This window comes from Rhincodon typus, chromosome 13 (genome assembly GCF_021869965.1).
Source record: "Rhincodon typus isolate 14 chromosome 13, sRhiTyp1.1, whole genome shotgun sequence".
Lineage (NCBI taxonomy): Eukaryota > Metazoa > Chordata > Chondrichthyes > Orectolobiformes > Rhincodontidae > Rhincodon > Rhincodon typus.
In genome coordinates this window covers 40,340,255-40,362,580 of record NC_063344.1, presented here as the reverse complement: position 1 = coordinate 40,362,580, position 22,326 = coordinate 40,340,255, and the positions used below count along the sequence as shown (strand labels likewise).

Sequence of the window (22,326 nt, the reverse complement as noted above, 5' to 3'; positions counted from 1 at the left end):
CAAAGGACAAGCAGAATATACCAACCTCTGTGTATGGAATATGAAAATTATAATTGCCAAACAAGAAAACGCAAAAGCATCTGTCGAGAAAGGAAAAGTCATCATTTGAACTCTAATGTGACTCTCTTTCAGATCTTTTCTGAAGAAGTCATATCACACTGCATGTTCACTGTGTTTTTCTCTCCACAGATGCTGTCAAACTGGAGTTTCTCAAGCATTTATTGCATGTTTCAAAATTTCAACTTCCATGGTAATTTGCTTCTGAGAGATTTTGGTCTACTTGGTTATTCTGAGCAAGAATGGATGCTGTCTTTGGTCTTTAATGTGAAGATAATATATTGTGGCAGGAGATTGCCACTATATCTTTGAATGAGTCCCTTTAAACACAGGAGGAAGTACCTCACTAAGCTGCCATCTCGGAATGTAACCACTGTGCTATGCTTGCTCTTGATCATTTTTATGACTGTGTACTTTAAATAAGAGGTCACAAAATAGATCTGGTGTGACCTCAATGTTAACATTCAGGCTGTGGTCAAATGACAGTCCTTTTATGACCAGGAAATTATATATGCATTATAAAATATTTCCACTCCTTTCTACTTTTTTCAATAGCAGCCTTCCTAGAGGAACTGTAATCGAGATATTTAGGACCCTATCTAAAACCTTTGTTACAATCCGTTACAATGCGGTGTGCATTTCCATGCTCTTGAAATAGTATTAATATTGGCAAAAGCAAAACTGTGCAGTTTCACAAGAATGTTGCTTGGTGTAAGGAAATACAAATAAAAGGAATAATGCAGATTATAATTAAGAGTGATTCGAGAGTCATTAGTAGCATAGACTTTGAGTTGCAAAATCCCAGATGCAGCTAACTCAGAATTTCCACGGAAATTTGAATTCTTCCGTGGGCAGTTCCTCTGCACCTGGAGTCCTCCAAAGTCGTCCGTCAAAGTTTCATAATTAATTTGGAGGGGTCCAACTCACACAAGCTTAATAGCTAGCCAGAGAAAACCTTTTTCTAAAAACCCTTAGGTAACTATTAAACTGACTTCCCAACTTACCACTGATCACCCCAGTGACCCTTGACCAGACCATGACCCACCTTGAGCTCTCATTCACTTATTTGGCATGCTAATAACATCACCCACCCTCTCAACCAACTGCCACTCTAAACCCACACTTGCCTTTCATACTTCACTTTCACAGGAGCTGTCAAAACAGCTGGTTGTGCTAGACATTTAAATCTCAGAACATGACACACTGCTTCAAAACGGAGTGGGGTTTTTACAAAGATTTACCTGTGATAGATTTGTGGATTCCTAAGCAGCTTTATAATAGGAGGTCCCTGGAATTTTTAGTGTAGAAGGTGTCTGAAGGCAGGTGGGTACTTTTTTAATCCTATGTGGGTCAGAAATACCATATTTGATTTAAAAGAATTCTGGGTCATTGTAGTTCTAATGTCTGTACAATCAAAAAAAAGAGGGCAGGTAGAAGTTAAGTGTTAGTACATATCAAGAGGTCCTAGATGTAAGAGAGACAAAGTGAATGGGGGAGACATATATTTCAAAAGTTGAGATCAGGATTAGTGACTGAGATATAAACTCAAATAAGAGCAGGCTGATTTAGTTTGAAGGTAAAAGGTCTAAATGGTTGTTAGAATTGGGTGGGTGGGCATGTTGGTACTTATTGGGAGGGGAGGTGACTAAGAATGAAAACTGGGTAAAACGATTGGTTTATGTTGTAACTTGAGTCTCAGTAAATAATAACATGCACATTTTCTACAAGTTTACTTTTCTTAAGACTTCGATTTCAAAAAGCATAAAAATGGAAGGGAAACGATCTTGTGGCAGTGTGACTGTGTCTCTATCTCTGGGCCAGAAGTTGAGAGTTCAAGTCCCACCTTTGATGGAGGTGTTATATCCAAAGAGGTGGGTTCAAAATTTCAAAAAGTGAAATGATTTGTTACGGTATTTTGTAGATAGCAGTTTTTAGTTGCACACTACATTAATAAATTGAAAACTATACATAAACAAACTGTATTAATTATTAATCATCTATGAAATCTAGTGGTCTGTTCTTGACGATATATTTTAAATTGATCACTGACAAAGCTATGTAATGTGAAGAAAAAAAATCATTGAAAAAAATTAATCTTTCAATTCCAGTTTTATCTTCAAGTTTTGAAGCATTTCAATACAACTATTCAAGCTCCAATGGAAAAGTAATGCCTCAACAACGAATACTGAAGCAAGGGAATCAATGTTCCTAGATGATGCTTTATTAATTTGAAGATGAGATTTTGTTGTCTTGTCGATCAGTCTGAGTAGGTGACTTTCCTATAGCTTTTGAGTCTCTGGACGGCTTCAAGTCACCAGGCAACAGAACAAGTTTCTGACCTTTTAGTTTCTTCACTTCTCTTCTCTGTTTTCGAGCTGTTTTCAGGGCTTTTGACTTCAGAAAATTATCTTCTAATTGGTAGATAAGGTCCTCAATTAGCCCAACCTGTAATCAACCATCTATTAATATTTTTTAAGTAATTCCTTTCTTTGGAATGCCAATGAAAAATATTGTATACAAATGATTTAAAATCGCTTGTAAAAGTTTTGACTATTATTTGATTTTATTTTTGCTTTTGAACCCACCTGGAATTCATTGCCAGGGTAAGTTATGCCCTCAACTAGATTTATCCTATCAAGTGTGGCTAGTGGGAAAAAAAACTTATGGACACTGAGGAATTCAGTTAATCTAAGTGATTAAAACAATATAGTACTATAGTCTAGGTATAAATGATGGGCAGGAAACAGTTTTTATTTTCATCAGGATAAATGCAAAATTGTCAAATTTCAAAGGATGAGAACAAATTATACTATTAGAGATAGAAGTTCTGAGTGCAATGGGGTAATATAGGTCCCCAAGCTCCTGGGTAATTCAAAAAAGGTGCAATAATTGAATTATGCAAAAACTGGAAAAAAACACATTTAACGGCATAGTTTGCAAAGCAATTCGCTCAAATCTAAATATAACTTCATTGGTTTAGTTCCAATTGCATAAAACACTAATTTGAAACAGTTACCTTTTCAGCTTTGTTCCAAACACATTCTCTATTATTCCTGTTTCCTTCAAGTGTGTCAACAGCATCAGTCATTAATGAATGCAGCTATGGTGTAAACAAAAGTCTTATCAATCAAGTATCTACAGGAAAAAAATATAACTGAACCCAAAGTTGTACCAAAAAATCATAAAATATTGAGTAATCTGCCATTCTAGATTAAGCCATACTATTTTTCTCCTGTCTGCTGGTAATGAGAAAGTTACAAGCAGTGAGTTGCAATGGGACATTGATATGTTTCTCACAGTTCACTGGTGCATTTAAATAAGATATAAACCATTTTCCCAAAACTGGCTTTGAGTGAGTGCAGGCACAATGTTTCAACAACTTGATTATTTATAATGAGACAGCTAACCTTTCTTAATCTACTCTTAAATTCACTGAGATAATCAGTATTGCATGATTAGCATTTTAAAATAGTTCCTTTAACAGAATACAAAATAGCAATGTCTTATTAAAATGTGGACATGAGCGACAATAACTTTAAGATACCTATAATGCAAATCATCTGTGAATTTGCCTATAATTCACATGATAGTTTGGAATCTCTCATACTTCCAACAATTGCAAGCCTTATCTAGTTTCAACTATGTAATAAGTTTATTAAAATGTCGTTCATGTCCACATTTTAATGAGACCGATTATAAAGCATGAAATTTCTATTGGTGACTAGCAAGGAAAGAAGATTGTAGTTTAGTTTGGAACAGATCATTCATAGGTTGTAATGGAATCTTTCAAGATCTGAAAGGAACATCCTTTGTCTGATTTCACAAACAGTGCAGGGCAAAAAATAAACTTGTTCTTATCTACTTGCAAGTGACAGTCAGATTAGCCGGTGTGTGACCATATGCAGGAATTCAGGGAGGTCAATACCTGAAATCCTGGCAGCAGACAGAATGCCTTTGTTTTATGTTAATCCTCTCCGTCAGCTGCATTTTAATCATCAGAACACATCAAATAATGGCTATCAAACAAGAGAACCTTTGGTAATATGGTTTATAGTTTCAGTATGCAGCTAATTCACAAATGGGTAACATAGTAAGTCCTTACTTAAACATTGTGGCTGCATTCCTGAACATTTTATAGCAAGTTATTTCAATTAAACAATTGACATTTTTTGTGTGGGAACCGATGTTAAAACCAGTTAATCCTTCATATGTTTCTCGCTTGGGGACAATCCATGTAAAAATTGAAACACTCAACATATATGAGCAGCATAGTGCACTTCTCGCTGAACTACTGTGTAAAACAAAATACATCACTAAATAGAAGATAAATACCATCTATAGCACAATATATTATGAAATGTTTGAATTATTTGTATACAGCTCTTTAAAATTGACCATGATCCCTCTATTGGATGAAGTTAGTTGGTGCAGATAGCAGTTAAATCCCAGGATGACCAGCATTGACCACCTGCTGCTAACTGATGGAGTCCAAGACTTAAGTTATAAATTTGGAACAGGAGCCAAGAGAATAGCAACTGAAGAACAGACTCTGGACTGAGCAGAAAGTAGGAACAGAAACCAGCGAGACGAGCAACAGCAAATGAGACAGAAGTGGATAGAAGATTAGCAGCCTGGGCAGATTGAGGCTCTTGGAGACTTTAAAAGTAGGATTGTAGACTGGGAACAGGAGCTTGTTCTTTTTTTGTGGGGTGGCGGGGGGGCGGCGGTGAAGGAAGCGGTGTTGTCCAGAAGGGTGTCCTACTGTGGTAAACTAGTTTTTAAAAAGTGTCTGGAACTCACCATCGGCCATATATTCGACTTTTACATGCAGGAAGGGAAGTCTGTAACACCGATTCCAGTGCACCCAGGAAGTCAGTTTTATTAACATTTGTGATTTTATCCAGAAGTGATGCCACCCACTACAGTAAACCGAGACACACACACATAGCAAGTGGGACAGAACACTGACACTTCACTGGAGCTGCACTGCTGATGTTACCTACTATGGTGATGAGATGTTTGCAAACAAACTTACCAGTTCAGTGAGCAAGTCAACAACCGCATCAATAACCCGAGCTACAAATCTTCTCAAAAACCTTGAAAGTAGCTATGTTTTTAAAATGGTAGTTTAAAAGTATGTAATAAGTCTATTTATTTGTACAGTTGTATTGAACTTTGTTTTGGGTATCAGAGGTCATTGTGGTGATTATTGTTATTTAAAGTAGATTGATAAATTTTGGAGAGCATTCCGGTTTATCAATTGTACTTTGAATTTTCTTTTGTAATTAATCCGGACCGGTGAACAGTAGGTTGGTCCTTTCAAACTCAGTCTGTGATTCTAACTGACACAGGTCTTACGTTTAAAATTAATTTGCACCCCAAAAATGTTGCAGGACTGGAAGCAGGCAAGGAGAAGCAATGGAGAAAAGGTAACAGCACACACCGAGCAGGACACAGAACAGGAGATTCAATGATGGACAAATGTTAAATAGAAATTCTGAACATTAATCGGATATATTGACTTTTGCCAAATAATCCTTTCTGAAGCATTGATGGGCGATGCGCATGTTGATTCTACAGAATCTCCAATCACAGCAGACTCTGAAAGAACTGCCTGAGAAACTAAAGATTCTTTTCAGTAATTCTCCTACACCCCACCCCATTGAAAGTATCTATTCACAGAATCTGGAGCATTCTGTTAACATGTACCCATGAAAGATCTGACTATTAAATATACAGGCTAACTCCTAAAAAAGTATTCAACTGGTGCCTAACTTAATTCTTGTACCACCAGCTTTAGGACCCTGGGACTCAAAATTGTCCATCTACCCTAAACACTCTACCTTTAACTGGTCGCCTTGTACGACACTCCCCCAACTGCACAAAGAATCTTTAATTTTAGAATATGACAGCATAACTGCTTTGAAAAACGCTGCTGGGTTACAGTCAAGAGTCCTATTGGAATGAAAGTATAGCTCCACATTTCTGAAGGAGCCGTGATCTGTATCTTTTGTCAGAGGTACGCAGCTCTTTCATTGCATACAGAAGGAATGGATTAGCAAGCTGCCTAAGACTGCCATTCCTCGGAAATCTTCAATAATGTTAAGCAGGTACTTACTGCATAATGCAACCTATGTTGACACACAAAATTGGATGAACAAACTAATGGAATATATAAACAATACTACATTTGTACCATTGTCAGACTGCTCCAGATGAGAACCTTGTACACCTCTTTGATCTCTCCCCAAACTCCTTTTGCTCCAACGAGAACAACCTCCGCTTCATCAATGTAACATTGTAGCTAAATTCCCCCATCTCAAGAGACATTTTAGTAAATCACAACTGCACTCGCTCAAGAAACTTTACATCCTTTCTAAACTATGATGCCCAGAATTGGGCACAATTCTCTGTGCACTACACAGAAGCCCCAGATAACTTCCCCACTTCTGTACTTAATATTTCGATTTGTAAAGCTCTGACTACATATGCTTTGCAAACTACCTCCTCAATCCTGTCACTGGTCAAAGGTCCATAAAGCATGAAACTCCAATGTCTTTTTGTCTCTGCATACACTTTAATACTGTAAGATTAAGTCTATGTTGCCTTTCCCTATCCCTTCTGCCAAAATATAAGAGCAAGCCCATGTTCTTTGGTTCCTGGACCAACTGATTCTTTATCCTCTTCATGGTCTGGACAGATTACCTGAAGGCACTCAGAAAATGGTTTGGAGGGGCTAGGCATGCGCAAAACCTGGGAGGAAATTATCGCCAAGGTGAGGCAGAAAGTGGACTTTTTGCAGCACTGTTCCTTCTCCATTGCAGGTAAAAACCTGGCCGTCAACTGTGAGCTGCTCTCTCTGTTGTTGTACATGATGCAGGTCTGGCCATTTCCCAGAACCTGCATCATTGCAGTCACCTGAGCTAACTTTCACTTTGTCTGGAAGTCCAAGATGGAACCTGTCTGCAGGGACACCATAGACAAAACTCTGGATAAGGTGGAGAGGAAGAAAGTACCCAACGCTGCCCTCATCTTTGTGTGTGGCTGCATCAAGCTGTATGTAGATCCTTGGTATGCAAACACTAAGTATCATTGCTTAGTGAGGTTCTACCTGTCCCCAGTTTTGCAAAGGATGGGTCTAGCCTTGTTGCTGCAGAACACTCCAAGTAGTTGGATCGTTCTATATCAACTGAGCTTCGTGAATAAATTTGCAAAGAAGAACATCTTTGACCACAAGTCCACCAGGAACTGGTCAGCACCTAGTGTCCTCGAGACCCTGGAGGAAAATGTGAGGGTTGATCCTGTTGAGTTGTTCCCTGAGCAGACTATCAAAGTCATTTGGCAGAATGCCTCATTGCCAGAACATTCCAACAAGCACCACGACATCGCTTGACTGATGGAGAGAAGGGCACTACCTGTGAGATCCTTCATGTATGCCCAAACCCTGTGTGCCATCATGTGCTGCCATCCAAGCAGCATGTGGGGATTGGGGGGGGGATGGTGGTGCAGAGATTGTCAATCTGAGACAAACATTGACTGTGCCTGGAGGACCATCAACTCTGAAAAATGCTTTTTGTTCTGCCCAAAAATTGCTGGTCTTCCAGAGCAAGAAGTTGATCTTAACCAAGTGTTGTAGACTAGCAGATTCCAAGGTCCAGGACTATGTGCTGAGGGACCCACCAAAGCATGTGACAGCTCCCGCCAATGTCAAATGGGGAAAGGCCACCATATAAACTCTTTTGGCTGAAGTTCAATGGGGGTCCATTCAGTTATAGGACCCTTCTGGTCCCTCAAATGTATGTAAATATAGTCTTATACAAGTAAGAAATGCCTTTGGTTTGTTTGTTGGATAGAATAAAACTCCAATGTTTGTTTGGTCCTGTACAGTAGCATATGAAGAAACAAACTGCTTTAGTGACCATGTGGAGATATTTTTATGTATAGAATATATTTTTGAAATTTAAAAAAATCCTGAAAGCTTTGGCACATTGATTTAATCCCAGGATGTGAAAGATCCTTTGAAAGCCGAAAAGTAAGAAAGTCACAAGGAACAGGAAAGGCCCAACAAAGAATTTTACTCTAAATTATATGAGATTTTAATTCTTTTTGATGTAAAATATAAATCTTAATTCACCTAAACCTAATGCTTATTTGATAAGTATTTGTTTCTTGTATGGCCGAGTTTATTTGTTTCAAGCCATGGTATTTGTGTAATTTTGTTTCAGTTGATTACTGGATCTTTGAATTTCTCTTTAAATGTTATCAGTCACAAATGCTAGTGCCACCCCCCTCACTTCTCAACTGTTGTCATTTGGACGGTTTTAACTCTGGTACAAGCCACAGTGTTAGTCATATCTTACAATACAGGCCTACACCATCAACTGCAGAGGGTGAGAACATCCAGCCACATCTGTAAACTGCTGGTTAGTCTTGTTACTTCTGGTAATGTGCCAACTTGTTCTACATGTAAGATGGCAATGAGAGGCAAGTGTGATGAAATATGTTTGGGTGATGTGCTGATGAAATGGGGATGTCCTCAGGTGAGGGTGAGATGAACTTATAAATGTTAAGTATGACTCATGATTGATAGAGGATATTGGTAGTTGAGTGATTGGGATGAATTGAACAGTGTGTGAAGCTAGTGGTGCAGTTGGTGGTACATGGAAAGTGAAGATCCATTCTCTGACCTTAACTACTTGTGAGAGGTCATGGAACTTCTTGCAGAACTCTGTCCAGGTCCTTGAGGTTAGATTTCTGACATTGACTGCAATGGCTACCAGATCACATTGCCTTCACAAGATTTGTCTGGAGGGATTCCTTGTTCCTTGTAAATAGATGACATTTGTCCTCTCCACTTTCTGCATTAAGATCTCCAGTGCAATATCTTACCAAGTCTCTTTTCGTATCAGAATGTAAGAAATGTATTGTTTGCCACATTGTGTCTTACCCATGTTAAAATCACTCATATGATTTGCATAACACTGGCTCTAAATGAAGTTCACTCCCCAGAGCAGCCAACTGAATTAAGTGGTGCTGATAAGCTTGATCTATCATGCTACAAAATTTTGTACAAGTAGTTACTCAACAGTGCACTCATCACTGGCTGCAAACCATTAAATTACCAGGCAGCAAACTTTGCCAGCAAAGGTAATTGAATTTGGCAGCTGGAGACAATACATTGTGAAGTATGAAACTGGAAATATAAATGAGAAATTGAAAGTATCATACCAAAATTGGAAAGGATTAAAGAAAATGGGGGACATAAAGAGAAATAAAACAGACTGAAAAAGTACTCTTGTTTTGATAAGAAATCTCAAAAACTAATTACTTTCAAAGGAATGAAACGTCAACCTCATCTTTTTCAGGCCAGAGAGGTCAGTTGACAACAATTATCAATTAGCATATGGTTTAAAAATATCACTTCCTTCTAAATACACTAATCCTCAGTTTCTCTACAAGAATTGGCAAGGAATTAGTAGTTAAAGATCCCAAAATCATGCCATATCATAATATTCAACATTGTTTCCATTGATAAGCACTGCAACAATAAACCAAATGATGGAGCAAAGGTATCTGACAGCAACTGATGGATTTCCATGTTTAAATGCATGTGTGAACACCTGCTGTTGATCTTGATTTACTCCATAATAATGGATAGTGCTGTTAGCCTCACCGAATTTTGAGTTAATAATAGCAAACATATATTTCATTTGCAATTTGAAAAGATCAGGAGCGGCTTAAAAAATGACTAGCGGCAATAAAACCAACTGTGGTAAACATTGGTATGATGTTATTCAGCAGAGACATCAGCTGCTGAACCTGTACTGCAACTGTTATACAACACCCCCTTTACTGCAAATAAAGCAAACTTTTAAAATCAGAAAAAAAACTTAATTACTATGAATTAAGTCAAAGTATAATTTACAAATGTATAAAAATAACATCATAGGAATTAAACTAAATAAAAAATGGGAATAAGGAAGCAAAAGATATTGTTGAAATGGAATTTGAAAAGAAATGGCACAGATCCCAATGGATGAGAGACAGACTAATAACAGGAAAGTATGTGGGCTACAAAAGTACGCCAAAAAGAAACTTGCAAGGGATTTCAAAATCAAGACAAAATTCCACAAAATTATATTAGCGAAACGAAAATGGTCAGGTGCTATGTGGGTTCATTGAAAACTGATCAAGGTGGTATCACTGTGAAAATAAATAAATGGTGGAAGTTTTCTGTGTTTACAGTCAAGCCTGTTCAGCATCATCAGAAAACCACGGGTACTCCACATTCAACATTGCCATGATTAACACTGTTTTGCTTTAATGTCCTTTTTCTTTTTTGTCTGTTTCCCCAGTTAAAATCACAGTCCTTGCTTTAATTTTGCAGGGGTTTTAATATTCGTCATGCTGTATGCTCTAGAGTATCTGGATTTGTGAGCACACATCCATGTGTCACAAACAACAGGCCCACACTTTGTTTACAGTGTGTCTCATTGGGCCATTTGATTTGCATCACTATCCTGTGGTTGAGAGAACTTTGTTTATAGAAGACTGTAAATACCTGTGAAAGATTTTTTTAAAGAATTTTCTTCCAGGATGATCTCTGGACTCCTTGAATTACTTCTAATGTACAGAGTTTTCTGCAGTAAAAAGCTCCTGTACAGTACAGGACTTACAAAAGTTGCTAGGAGACTGCTTTTATGGCATACAAGTGAGGAGCCATTTTAAGTCAGTGGGAGAGCATGAGTCAGAGAAGTGATTTTAAAATCTCTTATTCCAGACTTGTGCTCCAATCCCTTTTGAACATGAGCCAAAAACACATAGCAAGTGATACTGACAAAATAAAGCAAATTCTGAGAAGCGTTACATAATTAGGTACTCACAGGATGAGTGAGAAGCAGCATCTTGAAGAACATGGAAAGACTCTCTGTGAAGACCTTTATACTGGAAAGTCATGCAGTGATGTCATCTAACTGTGTGAAATGTCTGTCTGGTCTAGAACTTACACAGTAATACAACATCCATCTTTTCCCTTTAAAGAATCCTTTTGTGACAATATATCTTTATGAATCCTTTTATGTTATTTCTATACATTAAGGTAATGCTTTGGTGGAAATATGATAAGATTGGATCTAGTCTTTTGCCAGTTGTTGCAATGTGATGTGTAGCTTCACTCTAGGTGTGCTTCTTTCCATCAAGGACAGATGCACATCATTTGTCATGGATGTGTAGTTGGTATCTGGCATGATATTTACGGTACTTGAGTTGTTATCCTGTATGACAGGTGGTCAACTATCACCTTGTAAATACTTCTAACGTATGCCAATGGCAGTTAGTAAGAGAGGGATCAATTCCTGCTCAGTTGCATAAAATGACATGGCACATGATGACCAGGAAGTGGTGTTCCACTACGATCTGTGCTACCATTTTCACCATTTAGATAAATAAAGTGAAATTAGGAATCAGAAATACAATTTCAAAATCTCTAAACAACAACCAATTTGTGCTATGATTAATGCTTGGAAGGCTGTGGATGAAATCAAAACTTGAAGCTTTAAAAAGTGGATAGTCGCTAACAAATCTGATAGAGAATTCAGGAAAGCTTCTTTACTCAGAGAATGGTTAGAATGTGGATAGTGCTACAGTGATATGGATACCCAACTAAGTTCACAAACATTATCCAAAGTGACCAAAGATTCCCTCCCTGTCAAAACAACTACCAAACAGGGTTATGTCATTTGCAGTTTTATGTCCCAACCTATGATAAATTTTTACCAAACAGTTCTTAACATTACTTTGCACAGTGATACACAGAATTTGGAAATAGCATATTTTTAATATGTGAACATTTACTGCAGAAGATGTATAGAAAGTTGTTTTACCAGTTCAATTTCATGTTGACTCATTTCGTGCAGATAGGGCATAGTCGCTAGTTCTGCAATAGTCTGATTAATCACTTGTGCTTGCTCCTTCATACGTTTTAGCTGACTCAGGTAACTGGCGTATTGTAGTTTCTCGATAACACCTGCACCAGGGCAAATCCCCCCCTGAGCCTCATCAAAGAAAGACATGTTAGAGAGATGACATCAAAATATCTAGTAACTATTCAAATATTTATTTCCTATTAATAGAAGGTATATTGAATTCAAGCAAGTTGCTTTCCAACATTGTTTAAACTCTCATGCTTGGTCTCTACCAATCTTACCTAACATTATAGCTTTTATTACTGATATTACAGCTTAAAATTAATGATATTTTTAAACTTTTCCTGCTATAAATTTAATCTTAGGTACACAAGGAACATTTTTCAACATAATCCAAATTCAATATTCTACGTACAACTATAGGTTTCATGATGCAGATATTTGTACCATGACCTATACTTATAAAAGTGTGTTCAATGCATGTACATGTTTTGGAGCAGAGGAATAGGTGGTGCATTGGGTCAGGGAACTAGACTTAATTCAAGTACAATAAAATGGAATGCAAGTCTCTTGTCTGATTAATTTTTACACATATATGTTAGTAAATATCTTGAGACTGCACTTCTTGTCAACAATATCGGTTGCCACCATTTTCAGCAGACAGTTCATGAAATAATATCACAGAAAACTCTTTCAAAGTGCCATCCTATTAGCCCCCATCCCCACTTGTTTTTCTTAACAAGGCAACATTTTCTTGTTCAAGTGAATATCCAATTTACCTTTGAAAGTTACTGTTGAATCTGCCACCACCATCTTTTCAGGCAATGCATTTGAGATCATATCAATTCACTCGCCATGCGCTAAGGAAAATGCTAAACAGCTTCCTGCATTCCCACCACCACTCCCCCTCGCACCTCAAAGCTATTATCTGAAATCTGTTCTTTGTTTATTGATACTCCTACAAGCAAAAACATTTTCCCCCTTTCCACTTAATTAAAACATTGATAACTTGCAACTCATTTTTAATGAAAATAATTGTCTACACTCAAAATAAAAACTCTGTAATTGCATCACCCAGTAATTCTGAACTCTCCAGAAATAAATCCAGAAATCACTCAAAATATTTTAAAACACATTTCTCACCTGGAAATCTTAGAACCAATAGTTGTTTCAGTAAATTTGTAACATACAAAATACATTTTGAAACGTTTTGAAATGCAATGAGGTGCACATTTCACATTGTCTTGTGTCTCAACTTCTGGCCTGACACACACAACACTGAAACTATAGAGTAATCGATGAAGCTAGTGATCAGCAGTGGGAGCCACAATGATGCAATACCTAGTGGCCATTCTGACAGCACCAATGGAACTTCTGACTACTGATCTCTTGGCCTTTATTTTGAATTATTTGTTTTTTTAAAGTGTAAGGAAGAATGAGAATAGAACTTCAAGTATTGTAATATAAGCGTGAGTCTGTTCTTATACAGAGCAATGGGCAGAGGAGTGTCATAGATGTCAGGACAAGGCAGATGATGTCATCTCTCAGGATGATAGCCAATTTGTTTCTGCTGCTAGTTTTACATCCAGTGTCCTCTTGGTCACAGCCAGACAGCTCAGCTAAGTCCTGGCCAACACTGACATTCAGAAATCTGTTCTATTGCCACAGCTCCTAAGGGATCACCCAGAACTGGCATCTCAAATAACATCAGTGGAAGTTCAGCAACCTTCTAATTCCCAAGCTGACACTAGAGGGAAATCACACTGTAGGAGCTTTTGAATGAGTAAAAGATCACAGAAGTCAGGAAAAGAGCTTTCCATAGATGTGGTCATTATTTCACAACTGTTAGTTGTTTTTTGAAGTATGAAATTAAGAGTGTCCAAATAGCTCGCTGATGTTGTCTTCTTAACTTAGTTACTGACCTTAATATTTTCAATTATGTTTGTACATTACCAGAAAAAGTGTATATTTTCAGGATGTTCATGTGGTGTGTCTCTGTGTACCTTTGCACTGGTACGAAGGGGAGATTATTCAACTGAACCTCTCCATGATTACTTGCTGGTACATGATTCTAGCAGCTGGTGGGGTTGCTTGCCTTTTCTCTTGGTTAACATGTTCATTTCTCTTCTGATCTTGATACTACTTTCAAGCATTTTTTTCTTTTAGACATCTGAGGGTTAGCCCATTTACAGAGCAAAACCAGATGACAATAAATCCAGTGGCTTATTTGGGCCTGTACAGCCCATTAAAGCAAACAGACCTTTTTTCAGAAGCTCAATTATTCTATCATCTCTTGTGACAACAGTATTTGTGCTCTGATAACCACAGGAATCAAAGTCAGCTGGTCAGGGATAAGTCTTATCCCCAGTCAACTGACTTGACTTCCTATTTTCCGGGTGCAAGAGAGATGTTGAGATTTGGCACTGAACAACAACACTGCTCCCTAGTTGTAGTAAACCAGGCAAAATGCACTGTTTGTTATTGTACATAAGTTGTACATTCAGGGCATGGAATCTTTTCCTCCTCATTTACTTAAAAAAAACAAGTAGTCAATGAAACCTTGAAAACATCTCTGGACTCAACATTAAGTCCGTTTCTCTCTACACACTGCTGCCAGATCTGTAAAGTTTCCAGCATTTTCTGTTTTTATTTTCAGATTTCAAGCATCTGCAATATTTTGCTTTCATCAATATAGCTACTGGTCACATACATGGTGTTGGACCTCCATGCTTTCTCCTTTTTATACCATCAGCTGGCCTGTGCAATCTTTTTGATGATGATACACTTTCATCTCATCCAGCCACAATGGCTGACTAATGGAACGCTCATTTATAAAATTAACTGTGCTGAAAGCAAAGAACAGAAAAACTCTGCACCTCCAAAAACATTTTATGATATATTTACAAACACTAACACTTGCCTAAAATAAAGGGTGGGAGGGGCAGGTCTTGTGAATTAGCAAATCAGTAATAGCACAGAACAATTTCACAAAACAGCAAACTCCTGTGATTTATATACTTTCACTGGTTAGACATGCTTTCAGAATTGACTAAGGTGCGATGAAACAAGAATGGTGGGTGACATACTTCACTGCATGTAACAGGATTTCCCACACCAACACCTCTCAATTTGCACAAGTGGGTTGGACCAATTTTAAGCCTTGCAATGGGGTCACAGTAGAAAAATGCTTGGTAAGTACATAGGCATATAATCTTCATCAGATATTGATACATTTTATTTCCAGCTTGATTTATTTTATAAAAGAATTGAAAATTATGCATCTATTAGTAAAATGGGGAAAAGAAAGAAGTAGAACAAAGATGGTACTGTCTCTGAACTCACCACTTGTCTTCGCAGGAAGATGTGGCAGTAACTGGGGGGTTAGAAGTAGGGTTATTGACAGTGGATTGAGAGAAATGAAGGACATACAGCCAAGCAGGCAGTTTGAAGGGACATGGCAAGAATATTGTAGAAATTAAGAGTACAGTAGGACAAGGAAACTTAGGGAATAGAATGGAAGTTAAGGTGGGTGGAAGCATAAGTAATTATAGGAAGGAATGGAAAAATAAGTATGATGGGCAAATATTTATTCAAAACCCTCGCCATATTGACTCTTCCTGGGCATTTCATGCCACTAAACGCCTTCTGTCGAGAAGGAAAGAAGAACAAGGGGAAAAAAAACGGGCAAGAGGAGCAAATAAATCAGACGGAAAAACAAAATATTGCAGGGACAATGTCAGAAGGTAAGACAGAAACAGAAGGAAAGGGATAGAAAGGGAAACACTAATATGAAAACAGTGAAGACACAGACAGCAGAAATATCCTTATAGAAAATCAAAGGAAATGCAATTCAATGTGAGTACCCTGGCTGGGGGAATAACCTCAAGGTTATTGACATGCTATTTCTAAAAAAATCAAAATCAATTTCTATTAAATGGTATTCTGATATTTTTACCGCTCAAACTACAATTTTATTTCTTTACATATATTTTACTTTTTGTCAGTTTAAGTTGCTTGAAAATTCACAGCAACATTTAATGTAACATATCCCAACTGACTTAGCTTTTGCTTTGCAAATAATTAGGTTTAGCTGCACTGAAAGTGGACTGCAAATTAGTTAACACCGGGACCTGGCCAAAATGGATCCTATGGTATAGTCTGGACCCCAGCAAACAATTTGGAAGACAGCCGTGGATAGCACAACTGGACAAGACCAATAACATTAAGTTTATAATAATATTTGTGGAGTCAAATGAAGATCAAAGTCTCCTTTTGCCTCGACAATTTGGGAGATAGCCGTAAGCAGCACACCTGGAGAAGACCAATAACATTGAGTTTATAATTATGTTGGTTGAATCAAGTGAAGATCAAATTCTCCTTTCAACTCCACAATGAATCAGAAATCTAAGTATTTATCAACATTATTTTCAATTCCAAAATAAGTATTCTTTTTTAAAAAAAGAACTGATACAGAGAATGAAAAACTGCATTTGTAAATTCAGTGACTATTTTGCAAAGTCCTGTGTGAAATCAATGGAATGTTGTATCTGTAAAAGGTCAGGGAATCTTCAAACAGAGATGAATCTTCAAGAGATGAGGGGGCCGATTATCCTCCCTCTTAGCAGAAAGCCAACTCTTGCATCTCAAGCCACATCTGTTTTCCCTCAAGGATTATATAAAACAAAAGTAAATAAAAACTGACTGTAACATTCATCTGTGTGTGTTATTGGCCAAATATTCTATAGTGTGGGGCTTGAGTGCTGTGACACAACTTTAAGAACACCCATTTAAATACCCTGCACTTCAGGTAAAATAAAACAAAATGGAACATCTCTCTCTCTCTCTGAGTGCTGTTAGCCAATTCAAAAGGAATCATGATAAAGGAATCTCATTCAACCTACAGAACCAAGAATCTTGTGATTGACTGCTCAGCTGCCCACATCAATATTAACATGCTATCCAATTACGGCTGTAATGTATTCACATCTGATCTTTATGAACAATTCAGAAACTGATCTGTATAACTTTATGTTACTTTTATCTTTTTGGACTTAACTCTTTTCTATTCTGTGTACATGTGTGCTGTATTACTATTTCTTCTCACATTTTATAATTAATAAACTTATTCTTTGCTAATTCAAGGAAGCTTAGTTAAATTGGCTCCTTTGAAAACATAATTTCCTTATAGTCTTGCAGAAAGGTATCCATAAAGGGAAGGTATCTTTGTTAAATTAACCTTGCTATGATCGATCAAAGGGGTACATGAATAACCAAATGGAGCAAATGGAGCCAGGTCATCCCTACTTCCATGGGGCTAATGATTTTGTGATCCCACCTGGAACCAAAATAAACTGGGGAACCTCACCCAGGGTCTGGTTTTAACAACAAGAATCATTTCAGCTAAAATAGTTGCTTGGGCATTGTCCAACCTTTTCAATCTATAATGTTGCTAGCTAAGTTCATTGAGGTTGTGCAATTTGCAGGACAAAACATGGGTCAAAGGATTTCCCCTTCTATCCTTCCCTAGTGCTTCTCCACACCCCCTTGCTTCAATAATAACTTCCACTTGCTTTGGTGATGTTAACGCTACAGAAAGGTTAACAATTAACCTTTCTCTTATCCTGTTCCTTCTAATCTTGCTCAGTTTCATCACCAAACCTACAGCCTGCCCCTTGAATTACACAATCAGCATATCACTCAAATTTACCTTCTCTCTTTTTCTACTTCCACTAACATCTTAACCTGATTCCACTTCCACTAGTTCCTCCAGTAACAGGTCAATCCTCAACTTCAACTCTCTATTCCCTTCTACCCTTAATCTCTTGTACATTCCTTATAAAGATACTCTCAAAATTCTATTTATTTCTCTCTATTTTGTACATTCACATGTAGTTGTTAAGTTTTAGAAACTTTTTCAACTTCAAATAAGTATTAATTTATTTAGATGTCAACAAATCAGAAATGAGCTGAATAGTTGGTTTTGAAATTCAACTGTATTTATAAAATTGAAATCAGCATTGAAAAAGTCAATTGCTCACCTCATGCTCTCTCTCGAACCAGTCTTTTTTTTAATGTCTTTATTTATACATCCTTTCCTCTTCTGATCTGCATCTCTCTTGTCCTCTCCCTCTCAGCTTAGTATGAAGTTATAGAATGCAAAATGATACCTGTAATACTGTTACTAATCTCACTCTTTTCTCTCTTGTAAAAAAGCACATGCACCAATACAAAAAGCTTCACTTCCAAAACAAGGTATAATATAGCTTATGTACCAAATTTTTCATTTATTCTTTCATGAGATGTGCATACTCCCTAACTGCCTGGATGAGTATAGCTCCAACAACAATCAAAAAGCATGTCTTATCTTGGACAAAGTAGTCGACTTGAATGGCACCAAATCCACAAACATCCACTCCTTCCACCACCAATGGGCAGCACTACCAGTGTGCAAACCAGTGTACCATCGACAAGATGCAATGCAGAAATTCACCAAAGCTCCTTACAAACCCACGAACACTTCCAATTAGAATGACAAGGGCAGTGGATGCAAGAAAATCTGAAAGTTCCCCTCCAAGCCACCTACCATCCTGAATTGGAAATATACCGCTGTCCCTTCAGCGTTGTTGGGTAAAAATCCTGGAATACTCTCCTTAGTGGCACTGGGGGTCTACTGACAGCACATAGACTGCAATGGTTCAAGAAGGCAGCTCACCATCACCTTCTCAAGGGCAAATAGGGATGGACAATAAATGCCAGTGATGCCCACATTCCACAAGTGAATTATAAGAACTAACTTTGCATGTATATTTGTCAATGAAATAAACACGAAAAACAGGAAGGAAATTAATCTGTCATTATATTTCTTACCTCAAGATCATTTTAACTCCAAGTGGAGAAATCAAGTAACTGCCAGTTAAGAGAAAATTTCAGCAACAGAAAATAATGTCTAATTCATTCCAGAAGTCATTTGCAGCACTTATTTTTAGACAACAGCCAAGTAGTGGTTTATGCATGTTAAGTTTACAATTAAATATCAAAACCTTCAGAACTTATTATTTATGATCACCATCCAGGAAGAAGATATTTAATACACATGCATTGGAAGAGAAATTTTAACGTATGATGTTTCAGTTCCCTATCATTGTGGTGTGCTGTAGCCTGCAAACCTGACATTCAGAGAAGCCTGCATCTGGAAGACATACAGCAGCCCTCACAGGATGAAGAAGATGAGGGATAGGTGAAGAGAGGCAGAAGAATAAGGATCTCCTCAATGTCTTGCTGCTAAGGATGATAATAAGTGCAGAACAATTTTGCTCATTCCCCTGCCTTCAATCTCCATACATGGCACATCTACAAATCCAACGACGTTAATCCTCTATTAAATAAAACTGAAACTGCTCTGTCAAGTTCTCAATCAATGACAATATAGATTCAGAAATGCCCTGAAAAGATGCTGTCAATCAAACAGCCAAATGTATTAAAGGTGATAAACGTGATGATAAACATGATAATTGCCTCAAATGTATTTCTCAAACATGTCATACAATAGTTCTTTCCTTCAGAGATTTTACTTACTCTAGTATTCCAGGTTCAAATCCTGCAATGGCAGATGATAGAATTTGAATTCAATAAAAAAATCTGGAATTAAGTGTCTAATGATGACCATGAAACCTTTGCTACCCTTGTGGTAGGAGGAAAGTTGATAGAAAGCTTCTGCTGCTCATGTTTGGATCTTTATGATGCTCCCGGTACTTTCAGCTGATAAAGACCCGCATCAGTTTCCACCAGAACAATCTGGCCTTCTTGACTTGTTGACACCATACGTTGTTTGAGGGATGGTAGAAAAGTGCTGAGAAAGGACATTATGTACTACTTCTACTATGCTATAGCACAGTAGGGCTGTAGTTCATCAGTTCTAAGAATGAGTGATGATTTGAAAGTCACTATTAATGTGGTCCACCAACGTTTCTAAAGTGGAGTCGAAAATCTGGATGGAAATTGTATGAGCTTCCGCTAAAGGCTCACAGGCTAGTAACATAGACTCATGTAAGGGATCAGTTATATTGTGCTAGAAGGGGACAAACTGGGAAGAGACTACTCCATATTACAGCTATGAAGTGACAATGCCTTGCCAGGCCTTACGATACCCATGTTATTTGTCGCAAGAGGTCTTTTTTAAAGCCTGTATCCGTGAGGTTCCCATCTTAGTTCTGATCAGCGGAGTTGACAACTTCTTTGATTGGTAAGCCATCTCCTAGGCTGTTCCTGGCATGCATGCCTGCTTACCCTGACTTGTGGTGTTTTCACCACAGGGATCACCCCTTTCCTGTCCCCACCCTAACTTGCTCTTGCCTGACATGGCGCCAATCACTGTGCTAGTGTATGGGAGAGTTGGAGCACTTGACAGCGCATCATCTGGAAGACTGTCCTCTGAGGTGTATTAATCATCACCCAAGTTTTGAGAAGTACCTTCAGGAAAAAGAAGAGACAATAGTTAGCAAAGCACTGACAGGCTGGACATTAGCAGTTAAAAGTCGTCAGAATGAAGGGTGAAGTTGTCAAGCTGTTTGAAAGTGATTTTTGCTGAGGTGAATGAACAAATAATAGGTAGATTGCTCAGATACAATGCATGCCATGCCATTCCTGATGTGCTTTACTGGGCTACTAACGTCCAGGGGTTTTTGATTCATTTGGATGAAAATTATGATTCCAAGCATTCCTCCCTTTACATTGTGTGCTTAATGCAAAGATGACCATTCCTGTGCAAAAGTGTCATCATATGAGACAGAAAGCAGCAACCGCAATTGTGAGCTTTATCCTATAAAAAGTGAGGATCAGCATCAGTGGGCAGCTTTTAAGCAGATAAATGAACATGTAGGTAACTGCATACAGCTGGGAGCTGGGAAAAAAGTTGCGATCAGAAATGATGAATGGATACCTATATATTTTGTATATGATAAAAGGAATCAGCAGTGAAAGACTTAATCAAATTACTGAAAGTTCCCCAATATACATGCCTGATGGTTCAGGTGAACAGAAAACACTGATTCTGCACTTAACAAGAAACTATTTATTACAAATAAATCAATTCTAACCTTAGGAACAAAATATGAATTATCAAATTACAACTCTCTGGCTAATGTTCTACCCACCTCCTAAATCCCCACATACACATGCAGACATACACAAACAAACAAACATAAATGTTATGAGAGGGCAAAAAAATTGAGGAAACACAGTTTAATCACTCTAGATCATAGGATTTGATGAGGTGCTCCTTTTGCTTTTTCAAAGTCTTTCTAATCTCCAACCTTGTTTTCTCCCGATTCTACCAGCTCTTCACTGAAGACAGAAAGTGGTTAACACATTAACTGTTTATTCTTTTGATCACTGGTTAAAGGCAACAGCTTATAGCACATGTAGTGAGAGATTAGCTCCCTTTCCATTCTTAGTTACTTCACCGCAGAGACAGAAAAAAAGAGGTGCTGTCTCTTCAAGTTGAGACGTTCTGCCACGGTATTCTTCACACACAAGCTGTACACCATCTCGGAGACCAATCAATCTGACAGTTATCATACTGATGACTCCTGGCCCACAAAATTGGTCCTGATTGGACAAACCAATCGGTAATCTGTTTCTAGGTGAAGTTTGCTATGCACACACACCCACGGCATCTCAGACATCTTACCCCACTGTTTGAACAAAGTAACAGTGTAATTACAATTCATAATGAATTCTAGTAAGCTATTTTTCAAAGTGCACGGTCCTTTGTTTAAAACAGCCCTAGTCCACAATCCAAAATAAACAGAAAGAAAGGTCTATATAGGGTACCCTGAGGACATGTTCATTTTGCAACTTTGCACATATTGCACATATTTGGCACATTCATCCTGCCCAAATCTTGCCCCAGGTTATTAAATATCATTAAAATCACATGCTTTCAATTGGTAGACATGCCTTATAAAGGTTTTAGTGGTATTGTATTCTGTTCCGATGTTTAAATGTTCAAGATTATACTTGCAAATTATTCCTCCACTAATAAATAAGACAAGCTGCCCTGTAATTTTTGTTATACTATTTTCCCTTTTCTGAGTACTCACCAGCTGAATTATTTCCTATATCCATAATGTCTACAAATGGATCCAGACACACACTTAGGACCACTTCATGATGTATTCATAATGACTGACTGTGACCATCCAAATGGTTCTTTCTCCCATTCATAGAAAGACACCACAATTATCAGAAACTCAACTGAGATTGAATAACAATCTTAGGTACATACCAAACGTTGACCTACCATAAGTGAGGGAGTTTATAAAAGAATACTGGTTAATGGACTTTA

The 22,326-nt window shown here is 37.7% G+C and overlaps 1 protein-coding gene across 1 annotated transcript in view; it reads right to left on the bottom strand.

Annotated features, from left to right (window-relative positions):
- Nucleotides 1–2,280: 2,280 nt before the first annotated feature.
- LOC109920679 (spermatogenesis-associated protein 16) overlaps nucleotides 2,281–22,326 on the bottom strand; it is a 99,843-nt gene continuing 79,797 nt past the window's right edge. The window contains exons 6-8 of the mRNA XM_048604603.1: nucleotides 11,940–12,104; nucleotides 3,074–3,157; nucleotides 2,281–2,502 (exon numbers count right to left, since the gene is read on the bottom strand). Coding sequence (XP_048460560.1) covers nucleotides 2,281–2,502; nucleotides 3,074–3,157; nucleotides 11,940–12,104 — 471 coding nt within the window. The remainder of the gene's footprint in view (nucleotides 2,503–3,073; nucleotides 3,158–11,939; nucleotides 12,105–22,326) is intronic.